The sequence below is a fragment of the Cololabis saira genome, chromosome 17 (assembly GCF_033807715.1).
Source record: "Cololabis saira isolate AMF1-May2022 chromosome 17, fColSai1.1, whole genome shotgun sequence".
In the NCBI taxonomy this organism is placed as follows: Eukaryota; Metazoa; Chordata; class Actinopteri; order Beloniformes; family Belonidae; genus Cololabis; species Cololabis saira.
This window is the reverse complement of record NC_084603.1, coordinates 12,292,727-12,314,689: the sequence shown is the minus strand read 5'-3', so window position 1 is coordinate 12,314,689 and position 21,963 is coordinate 12,292,727. Positions and strand designations below refer to the sequence as shown.

Genomic DNA, 21,963 nt, shown 5'->3' with positions numbered 1-21,963 from the left:
TTTTTTTTTTTGTGCTGTTGTGGCTAAGTGTTTGGGAGCAGATGTAACATTCAGGGTTCCTACGGGTGCTTGAAATCCTTGAAAGTGCTTGAATTTTAGTTTAAGTGCTTGAAATTATTGAAGTTGAATTGAAGTTTGAAAGTGAAGTTTTTGTGTGATTATTTTTTAATATTGACTGCCGGATTAGATAGCAAACCAAGACTTCTTGTAGATAGGTGACACACTTTGACACAGAAATTTATGTCAAAAAAGAAAATTACAGGGTTTTCACAGATCTCTCTTTGTCTCGAGTGTGCCTGTAGAATGCCAAGTGGCTTACCTTTTTTTGGATAAAAGTTTGTGTTCTCCTTTAATTTCTAAACATTTGCTATTATGTAAATGTAAATGTAAATGTACTTTATTTGTATAGCACCTTACATCAACCTGAAGGTGAACCAAAGTGCTTTACATAACATACAACAAAATAAAACAAGAATAAAACATATGAACATATAAAAACATCAAGTATAAAAAAAGTGTCACCACACTACTGGGTATTAAAAGCCACCCTGAATAAATAAGTTTTAATTTTAGATTTAAAAAGGCCAAGGTCAGAGATGGTGCGTAACTCACAGGGGAGCTTATTCCAGAGCCTGGGGCCGGCAACTGAAAAAGCTCGGTCACCCCAGCGCTTCTGCTTTGACCTGGGCACTTCCAACAAACGTTGGTTGGAGGATCTCAGAACATGAAAACATCTAGTTATGAAACATAACTAGATGTTTACAGCACGATACAATCTACATAATTGTGATAAAAAGCGGAAAAAATAATTATGAATATATATATTCCTGTAGATATTTTACCCCAGCGATAAGGTGCTTGAAGATTTTGAAAATGACCCTTGAAAGTGCTTTAATTTGACCTTGAAAAATGTGTAGGAACCCTGAACATGTAATATACTAATGTAGTCTGATTACAGGAGGACCTTTCACCTGCAATGTGGGGCAGTAAGTTGTTGTTTTTGAAGTCAGTCTTGTCTTGATGTACGTTTTTATATATAATAAGACAACCGGGTCTGATTGCGTCCAAACCTAAAGGTGTTGTAGGGTTTTTTTTCTTCCTTCCAGGTATGAAGTGGTTCTTCTGGACCTGAGAACCTGCTGCAGGTCCTGGACCTCGTGGAAAACTCTGTCCTCTGCAAAAACCAGCCAAAGTGAGCCTCCGTTCAATCAGATTGAGTTTATTTATATGATTTATTTATTTATAGCACCAGTTCACAACAAGTCAGAGACACTCAGATTAAGTTTAAGTCCAGTTAAATCCTCCAATTTCAACTTTAATGTTTTCATAAAAATACAGATTCTTGAAGCGTATTCTGGCGAAGGGAAAGACTGACAATGGAGAAGGGAAAAAAAAAGCTCTCTTACTCAAATCAGACGACGATTTTAACTCTTAAAAACATAAAATGACAACACCAATTAGCTCTTCAGAACGGTCATTAATCCCAGGGGCCTTAAACGCCTTGATCTTTACACATAGCAGGCCGATACTAATCTATTTCCTGCTTTGATACTATAAAACTGAAAAAAAAGAAGTATTTTTTCTTTTTTTTTTTACCTGCTACAAAAATATAAGTGAAATCTCACAGATCTAAGAGAAAAGCTGTTTGACATTCAGTGCATCGGCTATCCGAGTGAAATCTGGTGTGTTTGGAGTCCAAAAACTACGTTAATACTGATAATCTTGTAGGTAAAATGTCTAAAATATCTTTCCAACATTTGCACTGATGATGCTTTTATGTTACCATGAACTTTAGTCTGTAAACTATTGGTCATTTAAACGGCATCAGCCGACACCTGAGAACATCTAGACGAGCAGGTGCATCATTTAAACTGCTTTAACACATAAGTGTCGATGTTAAAGGTAGGGTAAGTGACTACGTTACATGCAGTCAAAATTCGGGTTATTGCTAATATTCCGGTTACTGAAACATTTGGAATATTCCGTTTCCATGCGTGAGAAAACAGGGTTATCCCTGTATACATGGTGATTGGAATCATTTGGAATATGTCGATCAAACCAGCGACGCGCGGAGAACATCATGACGCAATTCCCATCATTTCCGCTTCTTCTTCCTGTGTCCAAATCTAAAACAACAACAATAACAGCAGCACGGCGGATAATCAACAGCCCAGTAGAAGTCGCCTTTTTCAGCGTCTTCCAGCGGAGCTTGATCTGGTCTGGCGTTCGTACAAATCCTGCTTCGCGCAACTTTTCGCTCACCTTTTTGTAAATCTGGCTATCCCGGTACTTTCTACCGTCTACAAATGCCAAGGCTGGAGCTAGCGTTCTGTGTTCAAATACCCAGAGATGTGACGTTGTCCAGAAATCCCTTACCCTACCTTTAAGCAGATCTGTGCATCATTTGCTATCGGCCCGAGAAAAACCCGACTCTACCCTGAACTCACTAAACATCTACGGTGTATTTCCTGTCACCGTCTCCCCGTCTGTCTTCAGTTGTTGGAGTTGATGTCGGCCTCGTCCTTGTCCTCGCCCACGTCCTTGAAACTCTCCTTGGAGGCTCCGTCCTTGTCCTTCTTCCGGGACGAGCCGCCGGACGCTCTGGGCGGGTAGCTGTAGTTGGAGGAGCCGAACGAAATCCCCGAGTTGAAGTGAGTCTCCTCCCCCTCCAGCAGCTTCCTGGGGGGTTGAAACGAAGTAGACGGTGAGTTTAGAGGAGCAGGAGTTGCTTTCTCCATCAGACAACCCTCTTAGTCACTGATAAAAATATTGCCGCTTGCTGTCCATGGTGCAGAAAACGGATGCTTATTGCGTAAAGGCGCATTGACTGAATTGATCAACACGTTGTTAAAGTGTAGTGTTCATAGTTAGGATGTGGTTGAGACTGCATTTGAAAAAGTTCAAATTTTCTTGACCACACAGACAAGCTACATAGCAGACTTCTGTGATGAGTATTTGCTGGACGTGTTGATTGATACTCTAGTTAAGTTCTGTGACTCGTAACCTTGCCATACCTTAGCTTCCACTGAATTGACGCCACTGCAGTAAAGTAACGTTGACTAGATGTTGGATGATGGTTGCTTGCAGAGATACATAATTATCATATAATTATATAGTTATCTCACGTTGTCTGACGTTAAAATCCGTATCCAACCAAGGACCGACTTCAACGTGTCTGAACGGTCCGACATCGATCAAGCGGAGTGACTTCATCGCTACCAAAGTCACTAAAACATGTTGACAGATTTTTGAGCTCAGTGTTCCACCAATAAATTGGTTAGAGATCAGAAACCACAACAATATTCATACATAAGGCGTCCCGTATTATAGGACGCACTGCCGGTTTTTGATAAAAAATATGAATTTTAAGTGGCTTATAGTGTGGAAAATACGATAGCTTTAGTTCCAGAGTTTTGACTGAGATTCACGTGTTTCTAGAGCCGTGGCTTGATGGTAGCTGCCCAAACGCAGCAGAGCTAAACCTCCCTCGGTAAGAGCGGGTAACTGAACTTTCCCGCCATGTTAACCCCCGTCCTTTCTACTGCGTGTGTTTTCCTGATTTTAAACGAGGCCGGAGCACCTGTAGGCGGCGATCTCTATGTCGAGGGCCATCTTGACGTTGAGCAGGTCCTGGTACTCCCTCAGGTGCTGAGCCATCTCGCTCTTCAGGTTCCTCAGCTCCGTGTCCAGGTGACCGATGGTGTCCTGCCACGGCGGAACAGAGATTCAGATTCAGACTTTATTAATCCCTTTTGGAGGTTCCCTCGGGGAAACTGACATCTCCATCTCACACACTCAACTCATATACAAGAGCCAAGAAAGGAGAAATAAAACACCCAAACTTCAACCTGAAATAGACAAATAAGTATTAAATAAAAAACTTCAACCTGAAATAATAAATACATTTTACATATAAAACTTCAACCTGAAATAATAAATATTAAATAAAAAACTTCAACATGAAATAGATAAATAAATATTAAATAAAAAACTTCAACCTGAAATAATAAATAAATATAAAATAAAAACACTTCAACATGAAATAAATAAATATTAAATAAAGAAAACTTCAACCTGAAATATACAAATAAATATTAAATAAAAAACTTCAACCTGAAATAATAAATAAATATTAAATATAAAACTTCAACCTGAAATAATAAATAAATATAAAATAAAAACACTTCAACCTGAAATAAATAAATATTAAATAAAGAAAACTTCAACCTGAAATATACAAATAAATATTAAATAAAAAACTTCAACCTGAAATAATAAATAAATATTAAATATAAAACCTCAACCTGAAATAATAAATGAATATAAAATAAAAACACTTTAACCTGATATAATAAATAAATATTGAATAAACTTAAAACTGCCTTTATTTTCTGGATACAAACTCATCAATGATGTCGAACACCTCTTAACAACATAAATTGATATAAAACTTTAGCCAGTATGTTATATATTTGCTAAAATGTGTAGCTTATGTACGGCCGACTGGTCATGTGACCACTTTTTTAGGGCATTAAGGCGTTAGATAAATGTTCAGGTTCCCCCCGATGGAAGATGAGCCCAGTAAACCGGTTACTTCCCACTTCCCAAAGTTCGTTAGAGGATTTCCCTTCCTGTCCTAACAACCTTTAGAGCTTAAAGCTAGATGTTCGGTGAGAGCCAGATGGCTTCCTGCTTTTAGCAGGTTGTAGATTAATCCAATAGATGTGAGAGGTCAAGTTGTGCTTTCACTCAAGTACACACTGTTACCTCAGAAAAGGAGTTCAGGGGTTTCTTTTTAAAGAAAACGGTGAAGAAAGTTCTTATTGAATGAATGATTGAATTAATTTTATTTTTTTTCTCGAACATGTATATTAAAAATAAAAAATAAACAGTAAAATCTTCATATACACATAGGTTCGGAAAAAGGAGTAGGAAGAAGTTTACACTTTTTCCTAGTTCCTACCCCTTTATAACTATGAATTTACATTATTGCTATTATTATATCTACACTATATCCATATAAATATAGTCTATATAAATATTACGTAAACATGCCTATTACTACATAATTATAATACATAATCCATATAAGTATATAGAAAATATAAATATTACATTAATATTATGTCAATATATAGAAAATACAAATATTATATAAATATACACTATATAAACTACATAAATATCCCTATAAATGTATATATATATATATGCTACATACATAATATAACATATATTACATAATTATAACTATCCCTCTCAACATATAATATATACTAGATAAATATCCACATAAATATCTAAACACATCTTAAGCAAGTATAATATACCATTTTTCCCTATTTTATTTGTTTCTCACACTCCTCATTAACCCATTTCCTCTTCCATATACCTGTTTATAAATATTTTTTTGTATCTCTTTTTAAACAGATTTATGTTAGTACTTTGTTTCATTTCCTGCTCCAAACTGTTCCACAGAGTCAGTTATTTATATCTTATTTTCCCTATTTTAGTGTCACGTCTCCCACTTTCTTCAACTGACCGTAAAAGAAAAAACTCTTGCAGAGTCTTGCTAAATGGCTTGCAGAAGATTTGCAGTCTGAGGCCCTGAGTTGGTTTATAGATCACCGCTATTCTGAATCCTTTGCTTCCTCTTGAGTCTGTAACGTTTTAAAAATAGAAGACACCCTGACGTGTGCGATTAAAGACCAGCCGTGACGTAACGGACGAGGGCGCGACCCCATTAGCTGCTCACTCTCAATCCTATTATTCCGACGCGTTGCAGACGACGAGTGACGTCCGAACACGACGGTTCCTGCCGGGAAACGACTGATGAAAACCGGCGGGTGATTTTGTCCAGTTCTTCTTACACGGTCTTCGCTGCCAAATCAGGCGCCGGCCGTCCGGCAACTTTGCCCTTGAGACGCCACGCGATCGGATTATCAGCATTCACGGCATTCAAAGCCACTTACGTCCCCGTTCTCCAGCAATCCCACCTTCATCACTCAGAAGATACTGACTACGTTTACATGCAGTCAATAACCCTTTTAAAACCGGAATATTAGCAATAACCCGGTTTAGCACGGCGATGTAAACACCAATAACCCCTTTGAATAACTGGAATTTGCTCATAATTTGGTTTTTAAAAACCTGAGTATGACCTTTGGGTTCCTCCTTTTCTAACCCGAATATTTGGTCATGTAAACGCCTAATGGGATTTCCCGATCAAAAGGAACATGAATTTGTTTTCTGTGTATGTTCTTTTCGCAAGGAATCTTGGTCTTTTGATCAGTGACCCGTACAGTTACCCCAAGAACCAGTGGTCCATGGACATTAATATTTGGCCACGAATCCAGTTTCCTGATATTTATATGTACTTAATTTCTACGCGGGGGAAATACACGAAGCAAAGCTTGAAGGCATACAAAAATCTTGACGCTTGGTCCGACTTCAAGGCAGGATTTGTTGGCGAAATTAAAGTGATGACGACACCGAACTTTATGATTTGACCGTTTCACTTCATAAATGTAATGAAAGATATGAACATGTTGGCATTTGTAGACGGTAGAAAGTACCGGGATAGCCAGATTTACAAAAAGGTGAGTGAAAAGTTGCGTGAAGCAGCATTTGTACAAACCCCAGACCAGATCAAGCACCGCTGGAAGACGCTGAAAAAGGCGAATTCTACTGGGCTGTTGATTATCCACCGTGCTGCTGTTATTGTTGTTGTGGATTTGGATACAGGAAGAAGAAGCGGAAATGACGGGAATTGCGTCATGACGTTCTCCGCACGTTGCTGGTTTGATCCAGATATCCCAAATGATTAATCACCATGTATACAGGGATAACCCTGTTTGCTCACGCATGGAAACTAGGGGTGTGCAAACAAGGGTACCTCACGATTCGATTCGATTTCGATTATTGGAGCTTCGATTCTTCGATTATAACGATTGTCGATTCGATTATTGGTGCCACGATTCTTCGATTATTGTGATTTTTAATGCTTTTTTCCATACAAGATTGATTTTGTCTTCATCTGTGGCTACATTTGTAAATAAATAGCCAATCAATTAACTCAGTTCCTCTAACAACACTCATTAAGTAAATACGTTTTTTTGAACATTTGACATGTATTTTTCAAAGACACAAAATAATGTATTTTATTTATGTAAACATTTGCTCTTTGACTTACTTAACTTTGACCAGAGAAAGCTGCACTTGCATGAGAGCGCCCTCTATTGGTGGAAAACACTGAAAACGGTCAAGCCCTGGATTTAATGAGTTCATTAATTCAAGTAAACAAGATATGTACTTCCATCAAATTAATTTAGTGTAAACATATCTGCCATATTTCAAGTGATCAATAAGAAATGTGCATTCTTGAAAATGAAATGATTCAGCAGCTTATTCAGTCTGGAATCTGGATAGGAAAACTAAAAAAAAAAAAAAAATTATTATTATTATTATTTTTTTTTTTAATTAATCGACTCAAAATCGTCACGTGACGCATCGCGATGCATCGACACATCGATGAATTGCACCCACCTCTAATGGAAACAGATTATTCCCAATGTTTCAGTAACCGGAATATTAGCAATAACCCGAATTTTGTCTGCATGTAAACAAAGTCACCGTTTCTGTCGTTTTAAACGACTGTTGTTGCTCACCTGCATGGCTGTGACCTCACTGTTGTGCGTGTCCTCCATCTCGGCCATCTGTCTCTCCAGCGACTCGTTACCTCCTCTCAGCGTCTCCATCTCCACCGTCTTGGACTGCAGCTGCCGCCGGAACTCGTTGATCTCCTCGCGGCTGGCCCGCATGGCCTCGTTGCTGCGCGTGGCCTGCTCGCTCAGGGTGGCGTACTTGCTCTTGTACCAGTCCTCGGCCGACTGCAGGTTCTTGGAGGCGATGGACTCGTACTGGCTGCGGATCTCCTTGAGGGCCGAGGTGAGGTCGGGCTTGGCCAGCTCCAGCTCCACGGAGACCTGCTGCGACTCCATCAGGCCGCTCAGCTCGTCCATCTCCTCCTCGTGCATCTTCTTCAGGAAGCCGATCTCGTCCATCAGCGCCTCCACCCGGCGCTCCAGGTCCAGGCGGACGGCCGCCGCGTCGTCCACGTCCTTCCTGAAGGACCGCAGCGTCTGCTCTGCCTCATCCCGGACCCTCGATTCCTCCTCGTACTTCACACTCAGTTTCTGAGGCAACACAAGACACCACACCGAGATTTAGGATAATGTACAAACACTAGGGGTGTAACGATACACTAATCTCATGATACGGTACAATAAACTATATTGAGGTCACAATAACGATACGATACGATATTATAGCAGTATTTTTTTAACAACCTTGAATGAGGAACATATGACTGGGAAAAATTGTCTTTTATTTGAAAGACACAAAATACAAAACAATGCTGTGCGTTGGCCATATTGTTACAGTTTGTATTGCTTTATAACCAGTACTGGAGTTGAGGGGGGATGAAGGGGGGTGAGGGGGGATGGCATCCCCCCTGAAATAAAAACGGTCCAAATCATCCCCCCCTGTAAAACTGCCATCCCCCCTTTCCATCCCTTATGTCATTTCATCAATGAATGTGGTTTTACTGCTATTTCAACATTTAGAGTCATCACCAGAAAAATAACACCAGAAAAATGTGACTTCACTTGAAATAAGTAGGAAAATCTGCCAGTGGGACAAGATTTATCTTCTTATTACAAGCAAAACAATCTTGTTCCACTGGAAGATTTTTCTACTTATTTCAAGTGAAAATCTACTTGAAACAGGTGAAAATTGTTGTTTTTTCCAGTGATGAGTCTTGTTTTAAGTGTAATGAGATTTTTTTTTACTAAAATTAGACATTTTAACTAGAAATAAGACAAATATTCTTGTTAAGATTTTGAGTTTTTGCAGTGATCCATTTTACTTATCCTGTGAAGGACAGAATCATATTGATAAGTTCAGAAAACTGTTTTTTATTGTTGTGTTTTGATGTATTAGATGTAAGCCCAGTGGATATTTAAAGCTTACAGAAGGCTGCATCTAACTGCTGCTATGTCATTCCTGCAGTATTTCTGCAGGTGTTTTGGTCAGTGCTATTATTTGTTATATATTATATTATTTGTAATCAGCACAAATTATCTGTCCCCATATGATAAAATCCACCATCCCCCCTGATTTGTTTTTTACAACTCGAGTACTGGGTGTAACGATACACTAATCTCACGATACGATACGATATTATAGCAGTATTTTTTTTAACAAACTTGAATGAGGAACATATGACTGGAAAAAAATGTCTTTTATTTGAAAGACACAAAATACAAAACAATGCTGTGCATTTTCCCTATTGTTACAGTTTGTAATGCTTTATCACTGTTTAAGTTTTAAAGAGAAAGCCAGGTCAACCATTTTCCACAAACTGAACTAAAAGTAAATGTCAGGTTTGCATTATGCATCTTCAGTTTCATATAAGTACAAATATTTTGCCACAAACTAAATAGTTTCTCTTATGTTTGACTTTTTTCTTTTTCTAACTGGTTCCACAGCTGGTTCTGGTTCACAACTGTTTCAACTTGTGAACCAGGTGAGAACCGGTTTGTTTTTCCACAGCTCGGGTGCTAAGAGGAGCCACATCATTACGTCTGCAAACGTCAGTTACGTCGCTGCGTCTGCATTTGTGTTAAAGTTGCAGCAACAACAAGGTATCTGCTCTAACACGTACTTGGTCCACGTAGCTCCTCCGTGGACACATCTCTAATGGCGCTTTTCCACTTCCTACTCAGCGCGACTCTCCTCGCCCCGGTTTGGTTCTTTCCCACTAGGAAACGTGCCGAGTAGATACTTTCCTGTATCTATTCTGCCGAGGTTCTAAGTGGCTGAGTCGGGCTGTGATGTCATCACACTACAGGCCACCGATTGGTCGGGGGGTTGGAGTCAGACGTCTGAGTCAGGATGTGACATCAGAGAAAGAGACTCTGACGGATTCTTGTTAATTTTATTCAACCAGCAACGGCAGCAGAAGTCTGTTTGGTGATCCAACTCTGAGGTGCAGATGTTCATAAACCTGGTGGCTGAGGAGAGAATTAAAAAGGGATCTAGACGGGCGATATGGAACGACCAGATCTACCAGGAGCCCTGTCACTTCATAGCTACTCGCGGCTCCAGCTGACTTTTCAGCAGCGCCGAGACAAACAAAATTTTAAAAAAGCGTCACCGCTTGAAGCTTCTCTCACTCTCATTTTTTTACTTGATATCGAACACAAGCCACAGACCCAGCAGCACATCTATCATCTCCTCCAGGTTCTACATCTTCAGTGATGTTGTCTTTTTCGTTTAGATACACAAAAGACAGCTTGTCTCCTCCTCAGACCCATGATGCTTTGCTGCATCCAGATTAATTTCTTATTTGAAAATGTCTCCGTCTCCCAGTCTTGCTGTTGCTGTTGGTCTTTATAACTCTGCCCCTCCGTTTATGTAAGCGGTTCTTTCCTCTAGACCAGCAAAGAGTTGGTGCTAGCTTGGAACCAGTTCTTCTGACCAGTTCTTTGTCAATGGAAACAGAAAGCCCGGTTCCAAACTCAGCACTGGCCCAGAACCAGAACCAGAACCAGAACCAGAACCAGCCTGGAACCGGTTAGGAGGAAAAGTGGCATCAGTGCTGCCGACTCCTCTGTAAGGAAAGTACCTGCCAACTGTCCGAAAAGTCTCTTAACTGCTTTATAATCTAATTGGGTTAATTGAGCATTTGTGTGTAATGGACGCAGCAGGAGGGAGGAATGAAGTCATGTGACTTAGGAGTTCTGGATTAGGAAGTGATAACGGCTAGCCATTGGCTGAGCCGACTTGTCGGTCAATCATATTATAAATAAATGTTTTGCTTGATATAAACTCTCCTGATGATTGAGAGCAGAATGTTTCCTGGAACCAGGCTGTAAATGTATTTATTTCTGCTCTAAAGTTGGACAATTTAACACAGAGGTTGGTGGCGATTTACTCACTTTGGCAGACGAAGGAAGTTTTGGTTTCTTCACCAAAGCAGCGATCGATATTGTTATTTTATCGACTGGATTAATATGTTACATGTGTTTGATTGTTGGAAGATTTTATAACAAATGTATTGTAAGTATAGATACAGTAGTTTGACTGTATGAGTCAAATAAAGTTATAAAAAATGGCAACCTGAAATAAATAAATATTAAATAAAAAAACTTCAACCTGAAATAGATAAATAAATATTAAATAAAAAATCTCAACCTGAAATAAATAAACATTAAATAAAGAAAACATCAACCTGAAATAGAAAAATAAATATTAAATAAAAAAACTTCAACATGAAATAATAATTAAATATAAAACTTCAACCGGAAATAATGAATAAATAAATATTAAATAAAGAACTTCAACCTGAAATAATAAATAAATATTGAATAAACTCCAAATTGTCTCTATTTTTTGGATACAAGCTAATCAATGAGGTCGAACACCTTTGAACAACATAAATTGATATAAATAAAAATAGAAAAATATCAATCTGAAATAGATAATTCAATATTAAATAAAAGAAACTTCAACGTGAAATAATTAATAATATTAAATAAAAAACTTCAACCTGAAATAATAAATAAATATGTAATAAACTTAAAACTGACTCATCTCCCACAAAAAAACAAAGCAGGTCTGAAATCTGAGAACTAAATGTGCACGTCTCTATTTTCTGGATACAAACTCATCAATGAGGTCAAACACCTCTTAAAGACATAAATTGATATAAAACTTTTGCCAATATGTTATATACTGGCTAAAAGGTGTAGCTTATATATGACCAACTGGTCATGTGACCACTTTTTTAGGGCATTAAGGCATTTAAGGCCAGTAAACCGGTTCCTTCCCACTTCCCAAAGTTCGTTAGAGGATTTCCCTTTTTGTCCCAACAACCTTTAGAGCTTAAAGCTACGTGTATGTTATACGAGTTGGATTTTGTTGGTAGGCCTGTGTTGAAAAAATTGATTTGCCGATTCTAAATCGATTCTCATATTAATTCCTAAAAATCGATTTGTATGTCTAAAGATCTTCTTTTTTTTTTTTCCTTTTTTTTTTTTTCCATCATTACATTACAACTTAGGGTATTTTTTTGTTTATGCCCAAAAAATAAATTTTTTGTTGGACACCAGAATAACTGGTGCCATGTTTTTGCCTTTAAATATGTTTAAAGGTATGAAAACATTAACGTTTTCAGTTATAATTGCATAAATTGTCTATATTTCATTACTTTATATACTTCTACACTATCTTGGGGTTACATTTGCATAAAATGCTAAAAACCAAATTCTCAAAAATTTTAAACCGAAATAGACCAAAAAATGTAAAAAATAAAAATGGAATGTGGGAAAAAATAAAACCGATTTCTCTGTTTGCTGCCCTGGATCTGTTCTATCAGCATTCTGGGAGCTGATTGGTCCTTACAGCATCATTAGCTGCCAATACTTGCTGTTGAATCTCAATATAATACTAGTATTAATATATTGCATAACTACAGTCATATAATTCATGCAACAGTTAAAAAAACTGTTTTAATAACACTAACTCAAATCGATATCGGAATTGAAAAAAATCTTGATAATCGATTCTGAATCTTAAGAATCGATTCTTGACATTTGAATCGATCCTCAGCCCTAGTTGTTGGGAGATTTTCATCTTTTCCCGCATCAACACACGTCAGCCAATCAGGTTGCAGCTACACAGCTAGCTGTACCTGCAGCTCGTCCTCCAGGTTGTTCCTCTCGATGAGCAGCCGGTGCTTGTCCCGGTTCAGGTCCTCCAGCTGCGCCCGCAGCTCACGCATCTCCTGCTGCCAGAGCTGCGTCACTCTGGACGGGTCGCTCTGCTTCTGCCGCAGCGTCACCAGCTCCGTCTCCAGAACCTTGTTCTGCTGCTCCAGGTGACGCACCTTGTCGATGAACATGGCGAAGCGGTCGTTCAGGCCCTGGTGGGGAGGAAACACGCTCCTTTACTCACAAATAACATTTATTAAGGTCAACAGCATCACTGACCACGGTTACGTGATGTTTTTTAATTCGGAATTAATTATTCCGAATTAAATAATTCAGAATTAAACTATTTTCCTTCGAGTTTACATGGAAATAGTAATTCTGAGTTGAGGTTTGCATGGAAAACACGTTTGATCGGCTTTATCCAATTAAGGTCTGGGGGGTTGGGAAGGTTCTGATTGGATAGGGGGGCGGACCGGAAGTAAAACTACCGGAAGAAAAACAAACTTAGCCGCTACAACTTTGAAAAGCTCACAATTTTTATGTTTCCTGCCATCTGTTCTTTTAATTATTTCCAGGTCCTCCAAGCTATTTATTAAATAAATGGTCTCTGCTCTTGACCACCGTTTACTGCGTGCTGCCATCTTGAAACTTTGTTTGGAAAACAAGCCCAGCGGAATATAAGCATCATGGAGACAGACGAGCGAGGGAACGAGCAGCGCAGAAAGACCGGAATTAATTTAAAGTGGAATGAGTGTATACATGATCGCAGAATTATTCTATTCTGATTTAAAATTGGAATAAACCAGCCACTTATTTCGGAATTACGTTTTTTTTTTTTTCCTTGATTTTTTTTTTTCCCATTTTTATCACCCAGTGCTCTACCTAAGTAACAGTCCTGGGCATTGCTCCCTCTACCAACCCTGGGAGGGCCCTGCACTGAGCTCATGTCTCCTCCTTATCCTGAGGAGTGAGCAGCTTCTTTTCACCAGACAGGATGGGGTTTCTCCGGCCGTACGTAGCGCGTGGAAGGATCACGTTATTCCGGCCAGATCCTCCCCCCATGTGGCGCCCCGGTTGGCCAGAGGGAGCATGTGTAGCCCAGGACTGCTGCATGTTTTTCGTGAGGGTAGCTCACATTAGCTACCCAAGGGAACACGGGGAGAACATGCAAACTCCACACAGAAAGGCCCTTTCACCAACTAAGTTTAAGTTTAATTCGGAATGGCCATTTTCATTCGGAATTAGGTGTTTACATGGTATTTTTTACTCATTTTTAAACTGATTTAATTTTAATTCTGAATTAAAGAGGAATTAAACTTCCCATGTAAACGTACTGATTTACTCAAAAATAACATTTATTCAGATTAACCGCATCATTTACTCACAAATAACATTTATTCAGATCTACACAATTTATAAACCCTGACCCTTAATCTGTTAAAATCCAGTCATCTTTCTTGAGGGATCTTAGTCTAAATAAACTCTTCCAGCTCATGGATTCATGATCATTGACCTTGAAATCCCCAGATTTTCATCATTAAATTACATGAAGTTCTGCTGCAGAAGCCTGATTTTGGTCTGGAACCTGGCCGCTGCAAAAACTCACCTCCAAGAGAGAAAATAGTCCTGTTTCAAAAAAACTGAAGACTATTTGTGGAGTTTCAAGAAGTCTGATCAAGAAAAATGCTCTCACCCTACCTCTTCTTAAAATATGACAGTTTTGACTACATGAGTGGAGTATTTGGGTTATTTCTGGAGGAAGAGCAGAGATGTAGACTAGACCGGCAGCAGATTACTTCACATTATTACTCAAAACATCAATATAATCCCTTTTCCCCCATGATGTTTATAGTACATTTATTCAGTTTACAGCACACTTGTTCAGTTTCAGTTTCTTTTTTACTGTATTTTTTTTATATTTTTGATACTTATAATTTATCTTTATCGTTTGTTTAGTCTGGGTTTGTCTGACTTTGAGCTGCTATAGCTGCCGAATTTCCCCTCTGGGGATCAATAAAAGACTATCTTATCTTATTTTTATTTTAGGATTACGTGGAACCGGGTTCCCTGAAACAGCCCGGTGTCTTGTTCTGATCCAAAACCTTTTCTCACAAATAAAGTCAGAATTTGTTTGTTTTTGTCACGAAGAATCCCATTGTTACACATTCTCTGAAAATAAGGTCCAGTGTTAGGAAATACTTTGGTCGGTAAAAAGGCTCTCTGCTCGCTCCTGTCTGTCCCAGACCACCTCTTCTCCCCATCCTTTGCAGACCGCTCTTTTGACATTTGGAAACTTAATGGCATAAGGAATATGAAGGCCGTTTTTATAAATAAAATTTTCCCCACTTTTGAACAATTACGAATAAAATTTAATTTACCACAATCCCATTTTTTTTAGATTTCTCCAGGTACGCAATTATATTAAAGTTAATACACCTTCATTTCCCGATCTGCCTGATTAATCCACCATGGAATCTCTGTTCTCCTTCGAGCCCTCAAGAAGGGGTGCTATTTCCTTTATATACACTCACTTATCTAGTCTACAAAACCCATCGCTGGAGTTCATAAAATCTGCTTGGGAGGGGGATGTGGGGGCGGGTTTGACATCGGAGCAGGGGGAAAAGGCCCTGGTGCATACAGCATCAATCTGTGCTCGCCATGGCCTCATTCAATTTAGGGTGTTGCATCGTCTTAATTTTTCTAGAGTAAGACTTTCTAAAATGTTTCCCAATGTAGATCCCACGTGTGACAGGTGTAAGACCTCTCCGGCCTCCCTAGCACACACATTCTGGCTCTGTCCCAACCTGCACACCTATTGGAGTTCCATCTTTACAACGCTGTCAGAAGTCTTCAAAACTGTAATTCAGCCAGATCCTCTGATAGCTATCTTTGGTATAGCGGGAGGGATGAACGAGAATCTCTCTGGAAATAAACTCAAAACAACCAAATTTGTCACCCCGTTGGCACGGAGACTGATCCTCCTCAGCTGGAAGAATCCTCAGCCACCGAGCTGGACTCAGTGGCTGAGAGATGTGAGGCAGCACCTTGTACTTGAGAAACTGAGATTTGTGTTGCCAGGCTCCCCAGATAACGTTGAGAGTACCTGGAAACCATTTATGGATTACATTGAAGTCAAGCCTTAACTCTCCCACTTTCCAGTATGCATCTCTGGATCAAGCCTGCAATTTGAGACTACGGCCCAATATCTAGTTAAACTCTTTTAGCCCATCAAGTTGAGAAAAGCCCTGAACTGCCTGTCTGTCTGAGTCTGTATAATTTTTTTTCTTTCTTTTGAATTGAAGTGTCTTGTAAATTGTTGAATGTCTGTTATGTTTTATATGTTTACAAGAAAAAGCAAATAAAAATATTTAAAAAAATAACAATTTGTTGTCTCACAAATTTGAGAGATTATAGGTCACGAACTCTGAGTTTCCTCATGGAAATGAGTTTTCTTTCAGAAATTTTACCGGTTTACAGTCAATTCATAATAATAATAATAATAATGGCTTGGTTTTATATAGGGCCCTTCAAGGCACACAGAGTGCTTTACAGAGACCATTATTCATTCATACACATTCTCACCGGTGGTGGTAGCTACGTTTGTAGCCACAGCTGCCCTGGGGCAGACTGAATTCATGAGTTTATCTGGCACATACATGTACAAATGGCCCTTTAATCAGAAACTAAACCGCATTTTTGTTTTTTTTTATTGTTAATATTCGTAGTTAAAGCCTGGTTGAAGTTAAATAACATATTTCCTGAGGAAGGCTGTGGCCAAAACGCGTGGGCTGTAACCCATTTTTAAAATCTTTTCTACATGAAATAGCCAATTTAAATAAAGGCTTTTTATATTTGCAGAAGAGTGCCTTGGATTTTTCTTCTTTTTTAACATATTTTCTGAGTTTTAACAAAACTGCGCGGCTTTTTGAGGCGGTTTCATCCTTGTGCGTAAAAGCGCACGTCCGTCTCCCCGGTTTTACGCACGGTTTTACTCCGGTTTTACGCGCGGTTTTACGCGCGGTTTTACGCACCTGCAGCTGCTCCTTCTCGTTGGTGCGGATCACCTTGAACTCGCTGTTGGCCACCGAGGTCTGGCCCAGGTCCAGGGAGCTGGCCGGCACCGGGCCGAGGGCCAGCGAGGCTCGGCCCGTCCTCCGGAACAGGCCGGCGGAGGGCGGTGCGCTGCGGGAACCGACCCCGGAGCGCAGCGACGCGGAGCCGCCCATCCGGGAGGAGCCGGCGGAGAACCGGTTCCCGGAGGAGTACCGGGGAGAGTCCCCGAACATCCGCTGGTAGGAGGACGAGCTGAAGCGGTCTCCGTAGCTCATCTTTGCCGCGACCCACGAGCAACACTGGCAGGATTAGTGGAGCTTTAGGAGCTTATAGGGCAGCAGGATCCACGCAGGGTGGATCCACCTCCACTTCACCAGCCTGTCCAGCGGGATGGGGGGGGTTTGGGTCACCCACACCATCATTAACCAGTTTGGTAAAATATTTTAAACATTTCTCATTTGGTATGAAACCCAAATGTCCAAAAAAGGAATGTTTTGTTGGACACAAGAATAACTGCTGCCATGTTTTTGCCTTTAAATATGTTTAAATGTATGAAAACTTGCAGAACTACAGTCATATAATTCATGCAACAGCAAAAACAGTTTCAATAACACTAACCCAAATCGATATCGGATCGAATCTTGATAATTGATTCCGAATCTTAAAAATCGGAATCGGAATCGAATCGATCCTACGAGCCTGCGCGTGTGTGACTTGTGTTCAGACAACAGCAGACGGGTTTGTTCTCACCAGGCTGTTGCTCTTCTAAGGAAATTAATCAAAAACAAACTAAGAAGCAGCAAAGACCCCCTCACTGCCTCCATATCGATCAGGTTATTATGGGATGTCGCCACCAGGCGGCGCCAGAGTGGAGTTTTGGCCAGAACTTGGTCATAATGCGATACAGATTTGGGATTTGCTCCTCAGGTACCGGACAGGGACGGTGGTTCCTGGGGGGCCATTTAGTCCCTGTTACAGAATAGGGGTTATTGTTTATAAAAATTAAAGTACATTAACATATAAAGCATTATTGATTTTTAAATCATTAAGAACAATGATATGTACTATAATTTATTTCCTTCAAGTTGGCTAAACTACCAGGTTCAACTTAACTTACCAATAAAAGCCATGAAAATCAAACAGTTAGGGATTATTTATTTATTTATTCTTTATTTCATTCATTGATAAAATAAAACAACAAATAATTTAATATAAACACAAACATTCCTAAATTCTGAATGAAAGGGAGCAGAAAGAAGAAGAATCTTATTTAATCTGCCTCTTTTTCCCAAGAAATCAATTTACAAAGAAGGTAAATTAAAAAAAACAACAACAAAGTAAACAAAAAACTAAAATAAAATAGCTGCCGGCCAACACAGACAGTCACATTCCTTTTCAGTTCCCAAGTTACAATTCAGTTAATACCATTCAACAACAAACTGTTTATACCTTTCATGACAATGGGTATGTCGATCAAACGTAACTAACATATTTCATTATATTTCCTTAACATACTGGCTTTAATTGTTCTTTTGAATGTAATGTTTGATTTGCATTCTTTGGTTTCTTTGTTCAGATTGTTCCATAAACTGATTCCTGTCACAGAAACACAACGTTCCATCAATTTAGTTATTATTTATATCATTGTTGGGTAGCTTTATTTATAACATTCCTCATTTGATGTTTAAAGTATTTAAACTCTATAAATTAAAGCGAACACGCCCCCTGACCGATCATCTGGTCACATGACTCACATGGTTTACAATTAACCTCATGACCTTATGCTTAAAACTTAAAGGTGGAGATGGTGTCAGCCTCCTGAACCCGAACTGGAAATTGGTTTCCATAGTAACGGCAGTGGCGCCACCAAACTCTTTCCTAGCAGCCTTCTGCCCCACAGCCGAGTTGACAAACACGTAGCTGTCATGGGTGCCCCCCGGCCACCTGGCAACGATCTCCGTTATCAGGCCCTTGTGGTCCACCACCACCTGCCTGTTGATGGCAGAAAAGTGCTTTCTCCCAATCCAGTACGGGTCCACCAAGGACGGATAGAGGATGGGGATCAAGGTGCCATCCACAACACCCAGTGCTTTAAGTGGGCCGGTACGGAGCGGTAAGCAGTACTGGCACTTCTAAATTGTACCCATCAGCGTACCGGAAATTATTTACTGTGTGCGGCACGTACCGGTACTGTTCTTCCCAGATTCCCCATCAGTCAGTAACTCCCCCCGATCTCCCCAAAGTCTACAGGTTGGATTTGTTGATTAAGGTGTTTTGATGCTTAAAACTTGCCGTACAGACGTAAAGGCGCGCTTGGCCAACCCGCGGTTCGCGAGCCGCATGCGGCTCTTTGGCCGGTGTCATGCGGCTCTTGCAACTTTATTTGATAGGTGCAGTGAAAGACAGACTCGTAGGAAGTGGGTGCAAAATATGCAGCGACTGGAATCTAACCCGCGTTCGCTGTACTCAAGTCGCCTGCTCATCCCGTTGAGCTATACGGGCGCGGTCGTGGTTGTGATGGAAATAACTTGGAGGGACAAAATGCACGGCCAAATGGAAATATGAAGGTAAACACAGGAGGTTTTTAACAGAGTGGGAGAGTTTAATATATATATATATATATATATATATATAGTCCCATATTTGTATGACTGGAGGGGGAGAGTACCGGCACTTATTTTTTCCCACTTAAAGCACTGACGACTACACCAATCACCTGGGGGATTCCAGCCATGGCGTGGAATCCTTGGTGGACCTGGCGGATCTCTTCCCTTGTGGTGGCATCTTGATGAGCGCTCGGGCATGGCGCAGGAGGATCGGTGTCACGGCTGCCACACTCCGTTACACCGACGCCTTGATAAGTCCGTTGCCGTCCCCCACCACCTCCAGGAAGCTCCCCACTGTGTAAAAACGCAGTGAAGTCAGTAACTGGACCTCAGGGCGAAATTGCACCGGGTTGCCCTCCGGATATGTGGAGACACCAACGTGATGAGGCGTTGTATCTCAGCCCGTGGAAGCCGGTACCTCATCTGGACAGCTCAGTCCAACAGCACGTCCAGGGGATTGAAGTGCTGAGGCACGAATGCATTCATATAAACAGTTCTGCTTCGTGCACAGCAACGCGATTGATTTGCAGCGATTACCCTAACCACTACAGAAATATTTCAGATGTCTACTCAGGTTAGGCGTGCTCCAGGTGAGGCTCGAACTCACAACCTCGGCATTGCTCAACAGGATACTGTCTTATAAGTACCGTGCGCTGACCGCTTGCGCCACTGGAGCTCAGAAAGGGAAAATATAGAAGTGATACGAACGCAACCTCGCCTGAGACACAACATACAATTCTTTTTAGCACAGGATTAGTTCACAAAAATAAAGTCAAAAAAGAAAAAAAAACTCACTTGGCCAATACCAAGTACCCCCTTATTTATGGGTTTACCCCATTATGGTAAGTTGTGGCCAAGTGGTGCTGGTCATCAAACCTTGATAAATGCACCATTGGAAGGCGTGCAGACCTTTATAAAAGCAAATGTTTTGAAGGTTTTGCCCCAAACGAGACTGACGTGATGTCAAGGTTAACACAGTAATGATTAAACACCAATCGTCACAATCACTGGAGCCAGGATGTTCAGCTCTCAGAAAGACTTAAAGTATATCAGGGGTTATTTTTCTTTTCCTTATTTTGATTGTCAGTGTGTGAGTTGGAGAGAGTGTGTGTGGTTGTTGGTCCTAATTGAACTGTTGAGGATAAAACCTGGCCTGGCCTGTGCTGTTCAATTCAATTCAATTCAATTAAATTTTATTTATATAGCGTCTAATACAACAAAAGTTGTCTCTAGACGCTTTCCAGAGACCCAGAACATGACCCCCGAGCAATTATTACATAAACAATGGCAGCTAAAAACTCCCCTAGTCGGAGAAAAACCTTAAAGGTGACCTATTATGGCATTTAATGTATATTTTAAACAGGCCTTGAATGTCTTAAAAACAATCTAAAGCTTGTTTTTTCTACATAAATCATAAATCCAGCCTGTGGGCCCTGTCACTAGTTTTACCGCTTCTAACCTCTTTTTCTGCGCCTCATTTTTAGGGAAGGGGGGGGTATGATAATGAGGCTCTGCGCTGATTGGCTCCCTGAATGACGTGTAGCAGGGGAGGAGCTATACCTCGCTCCGCAGGAGCAGCCCGAGCCTGTAAATTATCACAACACTGAATTTTCACAAATGGAAACTTTATTGTTAAAAAAATAAAATATGAGTTGTATATAAATAACATTTATGCACTATTTAAGCCGGATCTACCCGGCGGATGCTGAACACTGGCCCCGGAGCCACGCCGGGCGCCCGGGAGCAGCGCTGCTGGAGCAGCGCGCATCACCGCAGCTTTAACGGGGGAATCTGACCGGTTCCGACCGGCCGGGACCGCAGGAACCGGCCTGGACTGGTAGCAGGGACTCCCGGGGACCGACCAGCGGAATTTCAGCCGGATCTGCCCGGCGATGCTGCGCGACGGGCGCTGCAACCCCACGGCCGGCGCACAGATCCGCTCCGGAGCACATCCGCGGCGCATCGTCGGTTACCGGTGATCAAACCGACAGATTTGCCTGAAAATCTCGGAGGGTGAAGCTGGTCCAGCCTGGGACAGACCCCGAGGACCCAGCTCCCAAACCACCCGGGAACCTGGATGATTTAACCCGGATCCGCTCCGCCGCGGCGCCGCGTCCGACTGGCTGAAGGAAGGACCGCTCCAGCTCCGTAGAGAGCTGGTTGTGGGCGTGGTTTCAGCAGCGGAGGCCGAACCTCTGGAAATCTGCTCCCGTCGTGACGTCACGACGGGAGCAGATTTTAATCGGCTCAAAAAAAACCACGTGACACTGGGGGACTCTGTCCGGCGGGGGTCAGAGACCCTGCAGAAATTCATGGTATTTTGTCTCCCCTGTGCTGGCAGGGTTAGGGGAGACCACTTTATATATGTTAAAACAAGAAAAAACGTGTTTTTCATAATAGGTCCCCTTTAAGCCAAACAGTGGCAAGGAAAAACGTCCCTTTAGGAGGGAAGAAACCTTGAGCAGGACCAGGCTCATAAGGGGGGACCCTCCTGCCGAGGGCCAGACTGGGGGTCGGGGACGTCAACAGCA

General features: G+C 40.9%; 1 protein-coding gene and 1 non-coding gene across 2 annotated transcripts; both read right to left on the bottom strand.

The window, feature by feature from the left end:
- Positions 1-1,215: 1,215 nt before the first annotated feature.
- Positions 1,216-17,114, bottom strand: LOC133464103 (alpha-internexin-like). Its single transcript, XM_061746088.1, has 5 exons — positions 16,805-17,114; positions 12,755-12,985; positions 7,668-8,195; positions 3,581-3,705; positions 1,216-2,679 (listed from the first exon to the last, which is right to left on the bottom strand). Exons 1-5 carry the CDS (start codon positions 17,099-17,101, stop codon positions 2,493-2,495), a joined length of 1,368 nt encoding a protein of 455 aa, XP_061602072.1. The 5' UTR covers positions 17,102-17,114; the 3' UTR covers positions 1,216-2,492.
- A 2,900-nt stretch (positions 17,115-20,014) lies between these two features.
- On the bottom strand, positions 20,015-20,108 carry trnai-uau (transfer RNA isoleucine (anticodon UAU)). The gene is made up of 2 exons: positions 20,071-20,108; positions 20,015-20,050 (listed from the first exon to the last, which is right to left on the bottom strand). It is a non-coding gene; the product is annotated as a tRNA-Ile (tRNA).
- Between the last annotated feature and the right edge of the window lie 1,855 nt (positions 20,109-21,963).

Excerpts from the sequence above, each read along its gene's own strand:
- LOC133464103 (XM_061746088.1), bottom strand. The coding sequence starts at position 17,101 with ATGAGCTACGGAGACCGCTTCAGCTCGTCCTCCTACCAGCGGATGTTC. Across the intron at positions 8,196-12,754 it reads ACCTGGAGGACGAGCTGCAG|AAACTGAGTGTGAAGTACGA; the intron begins GTACAGCTAGCT and ends GTGTTGCCTCAG. Across the intron at positions 3,706-7,667 it reads GTGAGGTCACAGCCATGCAG|GACACCATCGGTCACCTGGA; the intron begins GTGAGCAACAAC and ends CCGCCGTGGCAG.